The following is a 19,757-nucleotide window of genomic DNA, read 5'->3' as shown; positions in this document are numbered from 1 at the left end:
CATCTACCTATCTATCTATCTATCTATTTATCTATCTATACATGTACTTATCTATCTATCTATCTTTCTATTAATCTATCCATCTATCTATTTATCTATCTATCTATCTATCTATCTATCTATCTATCTATCTATCTATCTACCTATCCACTCAGCTACCAATCCATCTATCCATCCATCTTTTTACCTACCAATCCATCCACCTATCTATCTATCTATCTATCTATTTATCTATCTATATTTGTCTATCTATCTTTCTAGTTATCTATCTATCTATTTATTTATCTATCTATCTATCTATCTATCTATCTATCTATCTATTTATCTATCTATCTATCTATCTATCTATCTATCTATCTATCTATATTCCTCTTTTCGATCTACCATAGGTTGGCCTTTTCCATGTTTTTTTCTCGTTTCTCGTTTTATTGGAATTCTTTGTTCTGTCTTTCTTTCTTTTTCTTTTTATAATCATCTGTATCTTTCCACCTTCCCTTGATACGCAAAGCTAAGGGTTGATGCTTTCTGGTTGCCGTTGTGCTCGCCTGGTGTAATTTCCCAATATACAGTTGTGCCCATGTACTGCACACCCCCACGTCGTGACATGCTCCCATCAGAAACCAATTCGGCCGTGACTGTTACTGTGTTGGTTCATATGTTCACCTTTTCAAATATGACTTTGAATACAGATTTCCTTCACACCATAGTTTTAGAAGCAGTCTTTAATATACGGATGCTAACGTATAACCAAGTTGACGTCATCAAAGCTTACTGGCGCCACAGATTCATTTTAGGGGCAAATATATCATACTTTTATTTCGTCGGTGATCCCCCACGGAGTTTTAAACTTCAGAAAGCAATAATTTGGATCATTGAGTTTCTCCAATGTTGGACACGACACCATGGTATGGGGTTGCAAATCTGTCAATCAGGGATCGCACCCTTTAAAACACCAAAAATTATCTCCGGTTCGACGATGGTCTTCACTACTTATCACCGGAGGCAGGAAGGAGGCACACCTCCACTCCCGTTGGTGACGAATTTTGTGCTATAAAATTTAAGCTGGCTGTTGTTGATGATCTGCGTTTCGCGTACTGACAATAGATGGCATCTACTTGACTTTTTTGTGACGATCACTAGTCTACTGTTGTCCTTTCCTCAATGACTCTTCAATCTTGCTTGCCGTCTCTGGTATCATACAGCGTGCGTAACCTCACCTCTAAAGTACCAAATATCTGGGTAAGGCGCTTCCATAAGTCATTAGCGCACAATACTGTGATGTTTTAAAGTAGGTCAAGGAGGTTAAATATTTATTTAACCTCCTTGAGTAGGTTAAGTGCCGGATATTAATAATCTCCAGTCGATTGGAAGATGCCAGTATTCCGGCAGTAAGGATCTTTGAAATCTTTGAAATATTATCCTTCTCCTATCTTAAATAAAGACGGGAATGACAACAGCGAACAATCCACTGTGTTTTATTCACCTAATGTAACATCAAGTTTCCATGGCATGTCCATGACTGCCGGGGTACTTTACCCAGTCGGTGCACCTGGTTCTAATTCCCAATATTCTCCTTTTCTGACACATAGATTCAGCTGTTAACAGTCGTTTGTTTAGTACACGGAGTACTTACAAACTATTCAGATAGAGGCGCGATCATGAGAAACAGTTGTGTATTACATGTACACAGAAGTTTTGACTTCTTTCAACACAGAGAAACACAATTGTAATACGTATGTTCACTTCATTCAAATCATTTCAACAGTCGCTATAAACACCCGGCCAATCAAACCACGTGAATCGCATTGAAACTCAGATTCGTATTAGCCATTTCCCGACAAATCCCTTTCTAACTTGCGTTAACGACTACATCTGACAAAACAAACTCGCCAGTGAGATGGTGGAGGGTGTCAGCTTTCCAAAGATGTTTCATCAGATTTACAATTTTGGCACTTTGGAAGTGATTGAAAGTGACCGCGATTTAACGTTTAGAAAAAATAGTTTCTACAACTTTTCTCTAAACGTTAAATCGCGGTCACTTTCAATCACTTCCAAAGTGCTAAAATTGTCAATCTGAAAACATCTTTGAAAAGCTGACACCCTCCACCATCTCACTGGCGAGTCTGTTTTGTCAGATGTAGTCGTTAACGCAAGTTAGAAAGGGATTTGTCGGGAAATGGCTGATACGAATCTTAGTTTCAATGCGATTCACTAGGTTTGATTGGTCGGGGTGTATAAAATGTCGGAAAACGTCAAAGGAGGCTGTGCGGTGCTACAAATTTACACCCCCATTTGGGAGCACAGAGCAGTTTTGAACACTATGTCAACGTAGTGTCTTGTTGTAATTATCCTCTCAATACGCACTTTTTTTAACAGGAAAATGAAAACCCTATACTGTGTTATTAACAACATCATTTTCTAGTTCCATCCTCTGCTCTGTTTCTTTACATCAGGTCTGGTGCTTGACGACAGGTTAGTTCTGGTTCGTCCTTTTCTGGAGGTAGTCCCCCAGGATCCGAAACAAAGTACGAACCGCCATCTTGAAGTCTTCTTTGGTGACCTCTGACCCTTCACTTCCGCCGTAAACCTGTGGGCAAAATGGTCGTTAGAGATTGCTGCAGCTCTCAGTGGAAGAAGGCCATGCTACACAACAAAATAACCAACCATTTATTTCCCTTAGAAAGATGCAACTCCACGATATAAGCTGTTTACCTGTAGGAAATAGTATATTTTCCAGTTTTGTGTAAATCCTTAGCATGAAGTGTTTGATGAATGAACAAAACGTGTTAAGAAAATGACAAACGAAGTCAAAGACATTCTATGTACTACATTGCAACAGGACCATTTCGTGTGTAATTTCTGATGGAGCTATTATAATGAAAGGTAGGTATATTCTCGATGTACTATTATCCTTCATGAGGCCATTGCTTGCCGGGAAGCCTGTTGTTAGTGCTCGAACTTCAACATATTGGTTGTAGCTTGAAATGAGAATGTGCCTCGTACGTGGAATACAAAGAAACGCCTCCGCATAACACATGAAAAGGACTAGGTCTTTCTGTAGATGACACGATTGAGTGACACTAATTTTGACGTTACGAACCTAACTGACATTGAGATAAAAAGAAACACGGAGTTTCCCAACAATTTCATACGCCCACATGTGTCGTAATAATAATCATCTTTAGATAATTCTATGGCTCCATTTGTTGCCATATCAACAGTCGCTCTTCTTGAAAACCCAATTATACCTTCAGCCATGTTAAGGTGACGTTACAATACCATGTGTATATCTGGATATTAAACGGATTTTCGTTCATCTCTGGAGACGAATCCAAAAGATGAGCACCGCACAAACGAAATCTGCAAATTTCGCTGCACAAAAGATATGTGTCTAAAGTATATTCATGTGTCTGATGTGAACGTAACAAGACGATTCAAAGCGTATTTTTACCAAAATCATGCCGTGCGAAAACTCATATAAGCTTGAAGCCTGGAGAAACTCATTGTCTGGACTTTTCAGAATCCATGTAACTTTTGGCCAAATCCATTATTTTTAGTAAGCTGGGATTCACATAGATACGTATTACTGTTTTACAGGTTTCGTACTTTCACAAGTTCATGAGGGGGTGGCTACAAGAACCCTACATATATCCGTGTAGGAAGAAAGTGCATTCTACATGCGCACATCCCACTGAAGGACATTATCTAATGCTGCAAAACATTTCCTGTCCGTACGCCCAAAATAGTTACTCAAGCAACTGGATAAAATTTTGAAACAATCAGACGTTTCAGACAGCATCCGCTATCTTTCGTCAGTGAACTGGCAGAACCAGGTTTTATACCAAAACTCTGAATTGATATGTTAATGAAGTGAACAAAATTTAAGATCGTCCAATACAATACCAAGTCAAGACAAGGTTGTAACCTCAGTCACTGACAAAAGATAGCGGATGCTGTCTGAAACGTCTGACTGTTTCAAGATTTTATCCAGTTGCTGAGTAACTATTTTTGGCGTATCTTATTACCTGAATGTATAACCTTCATGGACGTATTTCATGTCTTCGTAATTGGTTTTCTCAAACTCTTCACATGTTATGTACGGCAGGCACGCAGCCATGCTATTTCTAACGGCATTAGCCCATTAGTTACGGCGCAGAAGTGGCCTTGTTCACACGGATGTGTACAGATGCGGCCTTGGTTTAAAGAGAAATGGCGTGTCAAGAGCCCCGGAGTGCTAAAAGGGAGGGACGGCACTACGTTTTATTGACCGGCCAGGCAATTGGTCGCTCGGTGGTGTGAACGGTATCAACTATGGGATGAACTACTCAACTACAACACTTCCCAATCGCTTTTGGTACACGTTCCTGCCAGCGTGAAGTCAAGGGCATTTTCAAACTGCTGACAAATTTACAGAAACTATGGCAGGGAATGTGAACATTTGTTGTGTAGGTATTCCCCACAAAAAACAGATTCATTACTATATGTGCATTACGTGCTACATTAGTTGTAGTAACATAAAGATCCGGTTGTATTGTCGTCGGTTGTATTGTGTGTCTGTGTGTCACTGCATGCGTTCGCAACTTTTAAGCTCCAAATCTCACAAGTATTACACTATTTGGTTTTGTAGCAATTTTCCACATTCATTTCTTCGCTAATTGCTGCTCCACAGCCAATAACACCCTAATATAGTAATAACATTGTAATTCAGCTTAAAATTGCAGAGAGGCGCTCGTGCACTGTACTGACAGTATCGAAGCTTCCACTTGATGAGGATTACAAGCGTGTGACTCTGCCTTGCCATTCAAAGTGCAGTCGCTAGATGTCTCTTACCTCTGCTGCAGAGATACTTTCTGCTGCAGCTTCCGGTGTGAGCAGCTCTGAGGAGTCTGCGCGCTTGCGGCCCCACGTGTGTGTGTAGGTGAAGGCTCGGGCACACAGGATTTGTGCCAACAGCAGGACGACAAGAAGTGCGGGTAGTCTCACAGCCATCTTTAGGATTCTAAGAATGAAAGAACGATGCAATAAAATGGTTTGATCATTAAATGCACAATTTTCACGTCTTTCTGCAAATACTAGAATAGGACCTAGACTTCAGAGTTGTCAACCAGCACCGTTCTTTATTTTCCTGAAATAATCCGTCATACGTTACCTTAAGTTAACACTGTACAGAAAGGAACTTGTTTATCTCAATGGCTGCTAGAAAAACAGTGTAAGTAAAAGGTTATTCCAGTTGCCGCTGTTGTATTGATTAATATTTCCCGGGTTTAGTGAGCTTTCCGGTTGTATGGAGGGAGGAGGCGATATGGAAAACATCGCAATGCTGAGTTTTTCTAGAGTATGTTACAATGCAACGACGGATAACGGTGTTTGAAAATTTTAGAACATGTACGTAAAAACGGGCGGTAGTTATCTATTCCCATGCGCGCAGTGGTGTCTGTCCTTTGGCGCTTTTGGTGGAACAGTCTTTGCTGAGACATGCTACCGGGCAGTTTCCAAACATGACCGCTGCACTTCGCTTCGTGTCGGAGTGAAGCGTTTCTCTTTGCTCATTGGTGAATAATTCCATACGTCATCGGGAGATCACACTCCATGTTATAACATCTGCCGGGTGCTCTGATGTGATAGGCTGTCGGCTGATTGACATCATCATTGATTACCTGTGCGTAAAGCAGCTGAAATTTTCACTTTTTCACCTTTAATGTTAACGTTACATTGAGAATTCCCGTACATGTTTATGCTTCGGTGCACTACTATAAGCAGCCTTGGGCGACACATGATGATAGCTTCTTCTCGTACAACGGCCTTATATTCAAATCTGTTATATGTACCTCTGCGCATTATTTAAGCTGTTTTGGATAAGGACTATGGTCTTTATAACACCTTTTCTAATTTGATGACTATGATACAGTCAGTTAAAGATTTTTTCTGTCCCTTTCTCGACTAGCAAGTAAGCCCTTTCCGCATAATTTTGTACATGCAAATTTGAACAAATTTCCCTTTCTCTGAGATTAGAATGACCCTTTTCGTACTTCTCATTATGTTGAAAACCGGGCGTTAGGTTCCATTAAGCCTGACCTACCTCTAGCTAAGCACATCTTTTTTTCTTCAAAGCGACCCGCAACACGAGCTGCTACCAGAGTTATCCTGCCATCCGTCAGGATTAGTGATTCTGGACACCGAGAGCAGCTTTAGTGGCGGCACTGTCGCCAGTAATACCTAATATGTCACCGGATTATCTAGGCTCAATTTACAAAGATAAGACTTATGGCGCGTGAGTGGTAATATTGCGGCTAAGCTATCCTTGGGCACAGCAACAGTGCATGTCCGTGGTGCTGATAACTTTGTTGAGCGGACCAGTGCTCGAGTATGACATCGCTTGGATTTCTTTTACAGTTTCATAGCATAGTAAATCATTACTGAATAGTATGTATATAGAAAATATCTTGATGCAATCCCTGTCCATCCATACATGCATGCACCCATCCATCCATCCATACACACACACACACACACACACACACACACACACGCACACACGCGAAGTTTGCAGAGAAGTTGTTTTCTACTTTACCCGCCGTTGTGCAGCCTGGTTATCGAACCGAAAATAGTCGGCCGCAAACTTTCCATAAACCAAAAAATGTCAATTCGGAAAACTCATGCGGGCTTGAATATACGCACAAGTGTGAACAGATGACAGCAATAATAAATCACCGGCTCAACAGGTAATCTAGGTAAGGGAGTCTCGGTGTGGTTGACACATAACCACCACTTGCTTGATGAGTCTCATTACGCACATTTGATCTGTGATTAGGGTTGTGGGAATCTAAAGGTTCTTGGTTCGAATCCCTAGCCCCAAATGTTCTGCCAATTTAGTGTTTTACACTTATTTCCTCACTCAAAGGTGAAAAAGAATACTTCGCCTGGGTTATGCTACGGTCAGATTCCCAAACTGGGGCCCGGCCGAGCTGTTTAGGAAAATGAAAACTAAAAGTATATATATATATCAATGAATATACACAAGTCATGCTCATGCTTGATATTTTTTTACGTTTTGTGTGTTTTGATGTCTTTTATATCCTACCTTTGTTCCCGGTAACTCCCCGACTGGGCGCCGGTTTTAAAATGTTTCTCTAGAATAAGGAACGTTCTCTTTGATAGGACGCAAAGCTGGCGGTGCCGAGGTTGACGACAGTCCCACCTCGAGCACGTTAAATATCCCATATTGAAAAGAGAAGAGGTCCTTCCCGATGTGGATGGATCAAACCTTACGTTTCGATCGTCCGCAGCTTGTACCCACTGTACAAAACTGGTGCGTTACCCCTAAATACGGTTTACCGGTTATTCGCAACAATTACAAAAAAGAAAAACGAATCCACTGATTTTTGTGATGAAATCTCGTTTGCCAAGTATGAGAAAGGACGGGCAGTTATCAGACAGGTGTGCTCTGTATTTCCCATGTGAAGAGAATCGCGAGCTGTCCTCAATAAAAAAAAACTGTATTAGCCAATCTTACATCTAACTTTTATCTGAAATTTCTGACTGAGCCGTCACTAAACTTGATACAAAATGACTGTAAATCAATGGCAAAAATAACTTTTCACCACACAGGACTGCCCCGAGTATTTGAAAATAATCCGCCCTTCGCTGATACAGAGGCCAACTCCTGTAAAACGTTACGGTGAATGTTACAAACATTTTCAGACAACTCCTTAATGTAACAAGTACAAATATTGTCATTCTGGTTCGCCTTTGAAAGTAGGTTCTATTTCTTCCATCGGCCGCGACACATTTTAACAATTTAATTGGTAGAACGTGCAATAATTTGGAGCTTAAAAGACAGGAAACGCCAACACTTACCTGAATTTCGTTTGTGGTCCGAAGAGTCACTCTTCCAACGACGTTTATGGGCGAGATTTCCTCTTGAACAAGCGTTGCCTGGTCGCTTCTCGGAAATGACAACTGTTCAAGAGAAAACTTGAAAGTCCCGTCGCTAGTAAAGTCCTAAGCCACTGCCTCCTTGGACAAATCTCCTGTAGTGAGGTACGGGATAAGGACTTAAATACTGTATCTGAAGTTGGGACGTCAATCAACCTTCGACGTCAGAGACACTTTTGTGTGGATGCCGCCGCTGAGAGCCGCAAAAGGGCATGAGTGACGCGGCAGGAAATGAAGTTGGCAGCTGGTTCTTCTTTGGTCCGATAGGAATAAGAGAGTGGCTAGAATGATGCCATCAGGGTGATGGAGGGGGTACTTTACCCTAATGCGGAGATCTTAAGTAGGGATGACATCAGCCCAGAGCTGCTGACATCGTGGTGCTGATAGATCACGGGATAGGCACAAGTTTTTTTTTAAAGGCGCAAAACTTCTAAAGTAACGGCGACATAGATACGCGAAGCAAAGGAGGTAAATCAGGGAATATCTCTCGAAGGAGACGCGGAGGCGGGTTTCATTATCAGATTTATTCCGAAGAAAGCTATTCCATTTTCTTGTGCTTAGGCCACAGCAAGTATATTTTATGGATGACATCCTCCGCAGACTCCAAAATTAATGAGATAGGGAAAAAAAAAAACAAGGCGGGCAAAAAAAAAGAAGATTCCTATATTTTCAAATTTTGAGATCATAAATCTTGTTAAACAAGAATTGAGGCGACGAAATATGATATCATGACCAACAGGTCTTTTATTCCTGTATTCAACCAATGAGGTTTCATATATAATATAAAACCTCCTTGATTCAACAGTAAACATGTCCTTGTAGATGTGTTTACATCTCAATAGACTAACTATAAAAAATGCAGAAAAGAGCTTGTTGTACCATCATCTGAAGCTACACTGGGTTTTCATATGCGATGAAACGCCTTGTGTATACAGCTCAATTAACTAGACCCCCCCCATTATTTATATAATGTCCTTGCTAGAACAAATGCAGCAAACAGTTTGTTATTATACCATCATGAGCAGGAACCACACTGGGTATTCATATGCAACGAAACACCTTAGATTGTCAACATTAAACTGTTCTTGAAAATGTGTATACAGCTCAATTAACTAGAACAAAGTCAGAAAACAGCTTGTCATACCAGCATGGGCAGGAACTACACTGGGTATTCATATGCAATGAAACATCTTAGACTGTCAACGTTTACGACATATTTGCCCATTTGTGGCATGTCGACCACTGTCGGAGGGCAATGAAATTTCTTGTTTTTTATTTCGAAATCAGGCGAAAATTAATGAGCGCGCTGATGTCATCCATAGAAATTACTTGCTGTGGCCTTATGTGGATTTACTTTCTTCCTTTATGAAGTCCCACTTCAGAAATTGAGGAATATTGGGGCCGATTTCTGTAACGAAACGCCAGTTAGCTTTAACCCGTTACGCAGATGTCTGCGTGTTACACAACATCCAGTCTTTGTCGATTGCATCTATACTGTCACTGCAAAATGTATCTATAAGATTCAGCGTATGATATCTATATATTGCACACATCTATATATTCATAAAATTGTGTATAACTATAAAGATTTATCTGTGACAAGAATAGATTTTTGTCGTTTCGGTCTATCTCACAAACTGACACCACACCCTGCGTTTATTCGGTACTTCGCTCAGGTATACAAGATGATGTCAAAAAAATCACGAGTCCTGGAGAGGAAACCAGCGACCAGAAACACACGGGCTGGCTTCCGCTTTAATGTGTATTGGAACATCAATAGGAAATAATGGTGCCTTTATCTGAGTATCATTAGCTCGGTGGGACATATATTCATCTATCCACAAAAAAACGACCTTTCTATCGGACAGCTGGATTTGTTTCAATGGTCTCTGAACGCAAAGGCGGCTTGATTAGGGGGCAAGGAAGCTTTAACACAAAGAAGACCTGCGGCAACGGTTCCTGGTGTTTTATCCATACGTGTGGGCGATTTTGTACGCCAAAAAATCCTCGACCACGGACGACAGTCAGTAGGTAGGCTGCAATGACCACCAGGTCTTTGTACTTGTACTTTGTATCTAAGCTTGCTCGTATTTTTGATATGGTGGGTGTTTTTCTCAGGTTCTAAGTATAGCCAAAGGGATCTTATAAAGGCCAATCGACGGCCCATATTTCACCACACTTCGGCTTTGTTGTAGTCATATCCGTGCGTTTTTGCACACGTCACACTGAAAATGGCCGAGTGACTTTGTACAACTGATGGCACGTCATTTCACACTTAGTGATACCAAGGTGTAATGTAGAAAGGCACCTGTATATTGCGGGTGAATCACCTATAACCCCACACCTCTACAAAAGTCACGACGCACAAGTCAGGTAAATGACGACGCTGGATATTTCTTTCGCGCAAGGGTTCCCGGATTGCCAAGAATTTCGTCCTCGCACACTTAAACTGCCAACTCCCGTCTATATGTGTAGTTTTGACATCAGGAAGTGAAAAGCCCCAAAGTCTCGAGACTACTTGTGTGTCCGACCGAATCAGGCTGTCCACTAGTAGGTTTTCCGCACTTCACGCCAAGACTAGCTGATTACAGAGACAGTCAATGCGAAGAGCTTCCTCCTTCACGGGTGAACTTATACACCCTTGAGATAATGATGGTGTTATGTTTAGGACAACCCGAGGAGAAGATATCTAGGAATATATTTACGATATTTGTTACTCGATGTATTTATGTAGCTGTGATTCCCGCTACGGCAGGTTTAGAAGCCACACTCATATTTCCCCATCCGCCATGATACGCACCCATTATTCTGAGCATGTTCAACGAGGGCAATGTGTGGCCTTCATTTTTTTCCTCATGTCTTCTGAATATGAAAGTCTTGTCATAGTCAAAAATTGACAATTGATGCACACTGGAAGACTTCTGATTCTTGTGGTATGAAACAACTTTTGCCAAATTTCTATAGTATTTTTCACATCATTTGTTTGAAATGTTACCTCAGTATTTCACTTGACTTCGGCTTTGTTGTAGTCATATCCGTGCGTATTTGCACACGTCACACTGAATGAAGGTCTATTCTTTTACCTTTGATTTTTTTTACTACTTTCTTGGATATTGCATCTGATCCGGTACATTATTTCCTTGCACGCAGTAGTTTCTAGAGGATTTTTTGTAGTAGACTGTTTCCTATCTTGTACATCTAAGGTAAAGTAAAGTAAGGTAAAGCAGTCATCCTCAATTGAGGTGAAGCATGATGCTTTTTCAAGTAGCTAGTGGTAGTGCAATGCGGCTTCACCACTGCTCGCGTTTCTGGCCAAGCACACCGGGCCACCCCTACTCTTCCCGACAAGTGTTTTGGGTTCTTTTACGTGCGGAGGTTTGACGCTTGAGGCTTACGCGCGCCCGAAGCTCCCTCATACACAGGGCCGTCGGCTTTACGTCACCATCGGAAATGACAAATCTACACTGCTTTGTTTCAAAGACTCAAAATTGCAGAAAATCACTTTAAGACTTCCATATGTATATTCATCCATATCTTGGTTTCCTCAGATCATATTTCATAAAACAGAAAATAGGAAAAAGTGTGTCTACAAACGCCGCCACGGCGACAGAGCATGGGACTTCTAAGTGCGTGTTTCAACATATGTAGACAGGTTTAGTTGAAGACGATTGTTCATATTCGGCGGTCTCGGTGAGTGTATTTTTTCTTTTTCTATGCTTTGTCAAAAGCTTGACAAGCTATGAAGCGTTGAAATATTGTCTTGACGGTATCTCACATCTGATAAGGATAGAGCCATACCTCATCCAAAAACCGCTAGCTTTTGATTCCATGGCTACTTTAGACGAGTTGAATGATACGTGCAGAACTTGAAATTGCCTCAATTTGTACTGGAGTGGAAATCATCTCCAGCCTATCAGATCTGTCAGTTTGCAAACTTAACTTCCTTTCCATGGACGTCACAGACTAATGGTGGAGGGAGGAAAGAGCTGGACGGCACACAAAGGGTGACCTTGGACACAAAAGTCGAACCTTAGGTCGTCAGTTGACGGACGATTCCATTAGAATTCTTTTAAAACAGGCCACTTTGCTGACTGGCTTGATCCGTTCGTTCATCATCTTCCTGGACATGTGCAAAGAGACAGGGGAAAGTAAAGATGTCGGTTCCATCATGTCAACCGTCCATGGACACGGTCCTCCCGTGGACGAAGTAAAATGTCATGGAAGGGCCGGGAAGAACGGAATCGCATACAGTCTTCATAAATGGTTAATTGGAAACGATATGTTAGCTACAGATAATACAGTAGTCGAGATAATATAAGATCAAGCGCAACAGTACGAAGTACGTTGAAAGCGAATACGTACGTTGGACCCGGGTGTTTCCAAAATTCAGTCAAGACTAAACCGCAAAATGATAAAAATCCGTTCATTACATTTGAGCTTTGATATCAACTAATGCTACTTTTCCTGAATACACCCCCCTCTCTGACTCAAACGCGCAGTGATCAATCACAGTGTGAAGATTATTCAGTACCTCTTAATGCCGGGATCTTTTCATTTGCGATCAATTTTTTTCTAATATCCATACACTGACAAGTTGTCAGTGTATGGATATTAGAGAGTGACAAGAAAAGAACTCTCGATGCGATTCACTACAGCAGGAAAAATTATATTTTATGCGTATGGAATGTCGGTTTCACTGTCACGCTCTTCTCGCCATGTTAATCCAGCTGCCATGAAGACTGTTCGTTAAGCAACTCTCTCCTTTGACTGAACATGCGTATATATTGTCACGGCCCCTACCTTAAATAAGATAATGATCTATTCGCTATATTCTTTAAAGAAATATGTTCAATTTGTGCATTCTTAATTCTAAGCATCTTTCGATACATATGATTACATCCAAATATAGCCAACTTTAGATAGGAAAGATATAACAACTGAATCGTAAGCAAACGAAAGTAGACAGTTCGCTGAAATGATAATTCCAAATGTGTACCTGACATATGACTGTTCTCACAGATATGCCTGCGGATCATAGAGTTGCTTACAATAGACCATGATGAAAATGGCCGTCGGGAGAATCTTTCTGAACATGTCTTGTGCCATGCCAGTTCCAGTTACATACTAGAAACTTGAAATACATAAATAATGACTAGTCTATTGTATTGTGGTCATGTGCAAGAGCTTTGCGTAAGCGTGTAAGCAGAACTGACCTGTATGGATTATTGTGTTATCATTGTATCTGAGGAAATAATGAACATCTACATAATATCAGTGGTTACTGTAGACTGTGGTGTATTATACGAGATAGAAGTTGAATTCTAATGGTAGGCAAACGGTGTTGACAGTATGGCATCCCGCTGGACGCTGGATTGGAGCGCGCTAGTCGCACTCTGGATCCAGGAGGCAAGCCTGGTCAGCGGCACGGCAACACACTCCCGGCGCGACGCACTTCCCGTCAGTCCGACAGGTGGCGCTGTGCTGGCGGCTGGTACAGAGGGCGTGGTCGGGAAGACTGGAGCAGACGTCCTTCCGCAGCACACAGCCGGAGTCAGGGCGGCAGCACACACCTCTCAGCACGCACACGCCGCTGCCGTCTGATCCACAGGCGGAACACTGGAGAAACAACGGCCTGGTCTTAACGCACAGAATCCAACCATACACTATACGCCTCTTAGACACCAGTAGATAAGCAATGCGACCTTGTGTATTTAATAACGCAATGGCACGGACGCTTCGGATTGGGAGGTTGCAATTCCGACAAAATACGCCAGAAGGAACAGATAGTCAGTCGCCTGGAGTATGTTATTTCTAAATGTTGTCACTGGCAACCACAAGCTGGCCTTTAAAAACATCTCGCTAGATGTCATCCCAGGAAAGACGTCCTTGGCCAGATCTTTGGAAAGCTCTTTGTCAAGTTGCAATAGGTTGTTGAGATTCACAAAAATTGGATCACAAATGGAAGAAACAGAACACTTGCTTCTGGAATCGATTTCCCCTTTAATTTCCCTGAATAATTTCAAAAGACCTGTGTTACAGTATTCATCGATTTTTGCCAACAAGATATGATATGATTAATCGACAGTAAAATCATGTAGTTCACTGAAACCCACGGGCTGGCTCTCATGAGTTCTTCCTTCGGACTCAGTCTGACCTCATCGATCATACATGTGTCAATAACCTGTCATAAAAGTCGTCATCAACCGACATTTCCCGCGCAGGCACTGACAGATAGGGGCGTTTGCACGTGGCGGCCTCGCGTGACATGGTGCGGTATTATTGATTAACCTGACGCTGATAGGGGACAGTTTAAAGTCATAACTCAAGTCAACACTTGCTATGTTAGCGACCTACGGACACGCCTTTGTGTCACGACCTACAAGCGTGTACAGAGGCGAGCGTCTGTTCTCCATGCAGGGTTGGAGAGAGAGACCGTTACCTTCTTCTGATTGGTAGCCGTTTCGGCAAGGAAGGATTGGATGTCCAAAAACGTTTAAATTGTAGATACTGTATACAAATAAGGCGTTCATTGCAAAAAAGGTGCATTTAATTTGACATCGTTTTTAATTTCTTCATCTTAATTCTTTTTCAAAAACTAAAAGCAGATCCTACTCCCGATGAATATCTCCAGCCGTAGTTTTGTCACCGGCCAAACCTTGGACGAGATCTCTCCCTTCAACCCTTGCACGGAGAGCTGACACTCGCCTCTGTGCACACGCGTATGTCGTGACACAAAGGCGTGTCCGTAGGTCGCTACTATAGTCACGCGTTGACTTGAGTTATGACTCTAAACAGTGCCCTATCAGCGTCAGGTTAATCAATAATACCGCACCATGTCACGCGAGGCCGCCACGTGCAAACGCCCCCTATCTGGCAGTGCCTGCGCGGGGAATGTCGGTTGATGACGACTTTTATGACAGGTTATTGACACATGTATGATCGATGAGGTCAGATCGAGTCCGAAGGAAGAACCCATAAGAGCCGGCCCGTGGGTTTCAGTGAACTACATGATTTTACTGTCAATAAATCATATCATATCTTGTTGGCAAAATCGATGAATTTTCGAATCATTCAGGGAAATTAAAGGGGAACTCAACTCCTGAAGCAAGTGTTCTGTTTCTTCAGATACTGTTTTTGTGAATCCTAAAAACCTATTGTATTGGTAACTTGATATAGAGTTTTCCAAAGACTAGCTGCATGTATCTGACCATGGATGCCTTTCTAAGATGTCAACAAAGAATATTAGGCAATCGAACGGTTCTAAATGAGGCTGTGAATATGATATTCTTAAAAATATTATAAGATTTAGGCCGGACACGGTGGCTGATAGAATTTGTAATGTAATTAGTTGCGTCAACAGAAGTGTATGAGTGCTGTTCTGCTCAGTTTTGATGACGGAAAATGATCATAAGTAGACAAACCTGTCCGTCGTCTTTTCCCTGAACTTCCTCCCAAAGTTCACGTGACGGACTACTCAGGTCACTCCCAGTTTGACGAAGTGCTTCCGGTTCCTCCAGTCCATCCAGTGACGCATCTGCGACAATGCGGAAGTGGGTTCGTTTTCCAACTCCGTTGCGGAACGACCGCTTGTCTGAGGCTGCCTTCGTTCCCTTGACGTCGTCGTGGTGGTCGTCATTTCGCGAGAAAATGGTGGCCTCGGCCTTCAACTCGGTTGTTCCGACGTTCTGGGGAAAAGACTCGTCCTCCTCGCCGTCCCTCTTCCCCACACCGTTCCTGAAGCTTCTCTTGTCTCCGGTTTCCAGGGCCCGCCCGTCGGACGAAGAGACTGGTGAGCCGACCGCCCCTTCCAGGTGGAGGAACTGTCGTAGCACGGCCGCCGAGTGGCCGGGAGACAGCCTCCTCTGCTGAAAGAAAACACCGACAAGTTACGTCACTACTCAACATATGCAAATCACCAGACATGACAAGTACTGAGAGTATGTCCACAAACGAAAACTACAGAACCCTAACCACGGGTATGTAATACGCAAGATAGCGGTGATATCATCAACCATGAAATAAAAATGGACATGACATTCAAACATTTAGCTTTCAACGGAAGTTCAAACATGCCAGAGTAACATATAAAAGCGTATCTGGAGGCACTAGTTTTTACGGCATGTTTTCACTTATGATGACGTCCTGCGTACTACTGTCGGATTGAAACATGACGCTTATCCGTAAGATCAGTATCCTGTGCTGATCAGTAGCGCAGTTCCAAAGTACAGCTATGCCTGTAAGGCATCCGTAATCAGGACCCATTACATAAGGAAAGCCGAACAAAATACATCGCGTACGGTCTTTATCTGGATTAAAGTGGGGGGAAAGATACAGTTATCGATTGCAGTCGTTCAGTCATAAAACAGCCATTCCATTAAAACCATACCAACTGACTGACTATCATGGTTGACATCCGTGCGCACATTGATATGGACCTCGTCCCACAGACAAGTGACGCTATGGGCAAATAATTTAGAAAAACAAGCTATATCTAGACCAGGTCGTTTTGATTTGAGAAGCCGTTATAATAGCAAGGCGACGACCACTGTCACCTTGTCAATAATACCCTTCACTTATTACTCTATAAAGGTTATTCATTCATTCATTCCTGATCATTCATACTTATCGATTATAACGTTATTTTCTTCCGTTCAATCTTAATTGCAAATTATCTGATCATTTTTCCATATTGAGGTATCTTTGCTGCAAAAAAAAACAAACATTGCAGTTGGACCTATTTTGAGAAGTATATACATTAGCCTTTATCCAGGAAAAATACTTCTCTTGTGTTGTTGAAAAAAAGAGTATTTTTCAATCGTATCTCCAATGTCTCTCACCGAGCTGGAATCTTTTGCGTCAATACTGCTTCCCTGAAAGCCTACTTACTCTCTCCATAACTGCTGTGAATCAAAGTCAGGCCTTTTGAAAAACAGTTATGGCGAAGACTTTGAGTTAGCAGAACGTCGGCTAGGATGATGCTTCCGACATTGGCCTCAAGCACCCCTTCAAGTCTCTCTTTTATCTTAAGGCTTCCATCCAACTTTTAAGAAAGAAGCGTTATGGATGTATTGCATCAATCAAATATCCCAATGCCCTGAACTTGAACGTGCTGAATCCTCAGGGTAAGCTAGTACTAACCACGAGGTTGTCCATGATTATCTGGTTATATTTAGCCATATCTGAAGAAGAAGGAAAGAAAGGATGTACGTCGCACAAGATGAAAACGCACGCAGAAATCACGTAACTCTTAAGGAGGAGCCGAGAATGAATCTGTGAACAATCAAAGTGTCTCATATGATATGGTACACAAGAGCAGGTTGAAAAGATTTCAGTTCATCAGATTTGAATGTAGAGAAACAAGATACCATCCGCCGTCTGGTAAAAGAAAGCCTCCCTTGGAGATGGACATTTACGACGTCTACATGAAGGGATAACATCTCATGAGATAAATCAAAGATAGGGAATTCCGGTCAGGAAAATAGTTTGCACTAAAAGCTGCATTCGTCGCCAAACTACAGGGCCCCATTTATCACCCTTCAGTCAAGCATTTTGGCGGATAAGTCGCTGAAAAGGACGGCTTTGGGGGAACTTAACAAGAAAGATAGAGTTTCATGATAACACTGTGAATGGCAAGGAAACCCATTCATGTACTACGGAATAAACAAATCCAGAAAATAATGATTTAGCACACAACTAGCGATGTCGCTTCCTTTCACAGCTACATGGTCTATTCGTACCTGCATCTGCCTCTACATAGCCAGTATAACAACCATTCGTCGTAACACGACAGCTCCGAAGTCACGCGGCGCGGCAGCAGCTTGTTATATTACACTGAACGACCTGTCACACCTGAACCTTTCCACATTTGACTTCAAGCGTCGTTCTGTTTCGTGTGTGCTAGCTATCTGCGATCTGTTTGTCGCTGTATGGCTCTCCGTTGCGTTGTAGGCACTCTGTCAGTAGTCTACTTGTTGCGACATGATCAGTTTTGTAGGAAATTTGAGTCGCTCCTGCCCAAACCGAAGAAGGTACCATAAGCCCATTTCCCATAAAATTACGTATCATTAGCCAACAGGTCAACTGAGGCTTCACACATACACACCACTTACATTGCCGTTTTGTGGAAAGCTGTTCGTCTCCGACTGTTGCCCACAAACGGCTCCAACGAGGATAACGGAACACAGCAAGATAGGAGTCTGCATCATGTTGCCTTCAGGACGGACTCAGCAAGATCACCAGCAGCTAGCTGTGAACAGAAGAAGACTGCCGTGATTTCTTTGCCGTCTTTCATTTATGTTTATCCAAGCATCTTAGTTGAAGACGTTTATTGTTTACATATGCATCGTGCTATTACTGTTAACGCTGTAGTATAGTAAGATGCTATATGTTTGTCTTATCGTCTTATCATAAATAGCTTCAAGTTGGAATCACAAGCACCAGTGGATGTGATCCTTCATGGGGAAACAGGATGTTTAGAGACGCCGCCAGGTACACAATATGCACATATTAATGACACCAATTCCCCCACCTTTAGCTAATATCGACAGATCCAGATGCTATCACGAAGGAACCTGCCCCGCCACACGGAAGGATACAAACTTTTGTATGTACATCGCAGTACTTCCCTTGCTCCGCCGGGCGGGTCAGAATTTGAGGTGGCGACTTGGCGCTATCTGTATGCTATGTGTTATTTTTCTCCCGGCCGGGCAGTCCAGAACCCATCAGCAACAACCGTGTTGCTCCTAGCGACATGACGATGGCTATCAGAGTGCTAAGGGACAGCTTATATGGCGGATATTCTATCACAGCTTTGCTTTATGTGTGTTAACGACCGGGCCAAATATCTAATATCATACAAGCGATTTCGCGATGAATCTAGATCTGTAGAATCTAGGTCGACGATTCTGTGGAATGGAAGATGCTGTCATGAAAGTGATGTTTTGTTAGGAAGAAGGTATACAAAAGGCGTATTTTGTCGAGTATTGTGTAGGGGAATATCCGACTTGATCTGTTATTTCCCCTGCCCTTTCCATGGCAATCTAGTCATTAGGTCGTTTGCGTCAGTCGATAAACAGAAAGCCTCCCGCTGACATGACAGATAACCCACCAAATGAAACGTCTCTGCCTGATAAGGAACATTTTCCTCCTTTGTTCCGAACGTCTGTGAGTGTACGATTCATTTCACGATTAAAAAGTCTGCTTTGTTATTCCAATGATAGTAGTTTTTAGAGCCGACAATGTCAGGAATTTAATGGAATCAGTTATTTCACACGGACCATGTAATAAAGTCGCTATAAACAAAAATCACAAACATCCAAGTTGATGAGCATGGTCACAATATCTATGATACACCTATATATTATTATATTTTTACGGTAATTTTGAAAGGAAATGTTTTGAAATATGTTTCACACTAACCGCTACCGAGCATCCGGTATCAACGCCAGCCTGCGACACTAAGTACTGTTGGTAGTGAAAAAGCAGAAAAACCAACAGATGTCAGATTCACACAGCCACAGACACCAAGTTCTACTCACGTTTTAGTAGACAAGATGATTATCACGGTCACCAGATACAGCTCTCCGGGTAGTACTGCCAAACGGCGAGCTAGACGGGTCGTTTTATACCTGACTTTCCTCTCCCGTTTGGCGCGTGACGTCAGCACAGAGGCCGCCCCTAAGAATTCATAATACATAAGACGCGAAGATCTTAATCCTCTTTGATACACACAAGAAGGCCTGAGGTAGTCGTGAGGTTCTGGAGGCTATGGTTACCCTTTGCAATAAAATCGACGCTTAAGCGATCGACTTTGCTCTTTGAGG

The 19,757-nt window shown here is 42.3% G+C and overlaps 2 protein-coding genes across 3 annotated transcripts; both read right to left on the bottom strand.

The window, feature by feature from the left end:
• Positions 1 to 2,351: 2,351 nt before the first annotated feature.
• Positions 2,352 to 8,171, bottom strand: LOC136429314 (uncharacterized). The gene is made up of 3 exons (XM_066419172.1): positions 7,858 to 8,171; positions 4,831 to 4,999; positions 2,352 to 2,587 (listed from the first exon to the last, which is right to left on the bottom strand). The coding sequence occupies exons 2-3, from the start codon at positions 4,987 to 4,989 to the stop codon at positions 2,474 to 2,476; spliced, it is 273 nt and encodes a 90-aa protein (XP_066275269.1). The 5' UTR covers positions 4,990 to 4,999; positions 7,858 to 8,171; the 3' UTR covers positions 2,352 to 2,473.
• A 4,407-nt stretch (positions 8,172 to 12,578) lies between these two features.
• On the bottom strand, positions 12,579 to 18,201 carry LOC136429313 (uncharacterized). 2 transcript variants are annotated; one of them, XM_066419170.1, is made up of 3 exons: positions 18,045 to 18,201; positions 15,357 to 15,800; positions 12,579 to 13,551 (listed from the first exon to the last, which is right to left on the bottom strand). In XM_066419170.1, exons 1-3 carry the CDS (start codon positions 18,138 to 18,140, stop codon positions 13,318 to 13,320), a joined length of 774 nt encoding a protein of 257 aa, XP_066275267.1. In that variant the 5' UTR covers positions 18,141 to 18,201; the 3' UTR covers positions 12,579 to 13,317. The 2 variants fall into 2 exon arrangements, with proteins under 2 accessions (XP_066275267.1, XP_066275268.1); XM_066419171.1 differs by having other exon boundaries at positions 15,357 to 15,797.
• Positions 18,202 to 19,757: the final 1,556 nt, after the last annotated feature.

This window comes from Branchiostoma lanceolatum, chromosome 3, assembly GCF_035083965.1.
Source record: "Branchiostoma lanceolatum isolate klBraLanc5 chromosome 3, klBraLanc5.hap2, whole genome shotgun sequence".
Taxonomy (NCBI): Eukaryota; Metazoa; Chordata; class Leptocardii; order Amphioxiformes; family Branchiostomatidae; genus Branchiostoma; species Branchiostoma lanceolatum.
This window is presented reverse-complemented; position numbering and strand designations above follow the sequence as displayed.

What these genes read in the sequence shown, in the direction of transcription:
- LOC136429314 (XM_066419172.1), bottom strand. Translation starts at nt 4,989, where the DNA reads ATGGCTGTGAGACTACCCGCACTTCTTGTCGTCCTGCTGTTGGCACAA. An exon ending in AAAGTATCTCTGCAGCAGAG is followed by an intron (nt 2,588 to 4,830) that starts GTAAGAGACATC and finishes TTTTGCCCACAG; the next exon opens with GTTTACGGCGGAAGTGAAGG.
- LOC136429313 (XM_066419170.1), bottom strand. Translation starts at nt 18,140, where the DNA reads ATGATGCAGACTCCTATCTTGCTGTGTTCCGTTATCCTCGTTGGAGCC. An exon ending in GCTTTCCACAAAACGGCAAT is followed by an intron (nt 15,801 to 18,044) that starts GTAAGTGGTGTG and finishes GTTTTCTTTCAG; the next exon opens with CAGAGGAGGCTGTCTCCCGG. An exon ending in AGGGAAAAGACGACGGACAG is followed by an intron (nt 13,552 to 15,356) that starts GTTTGTCTACTT and finishes TTGTTTCTCCAG; the next exon opens with TGTTCCGCCTGTGGATCAGA.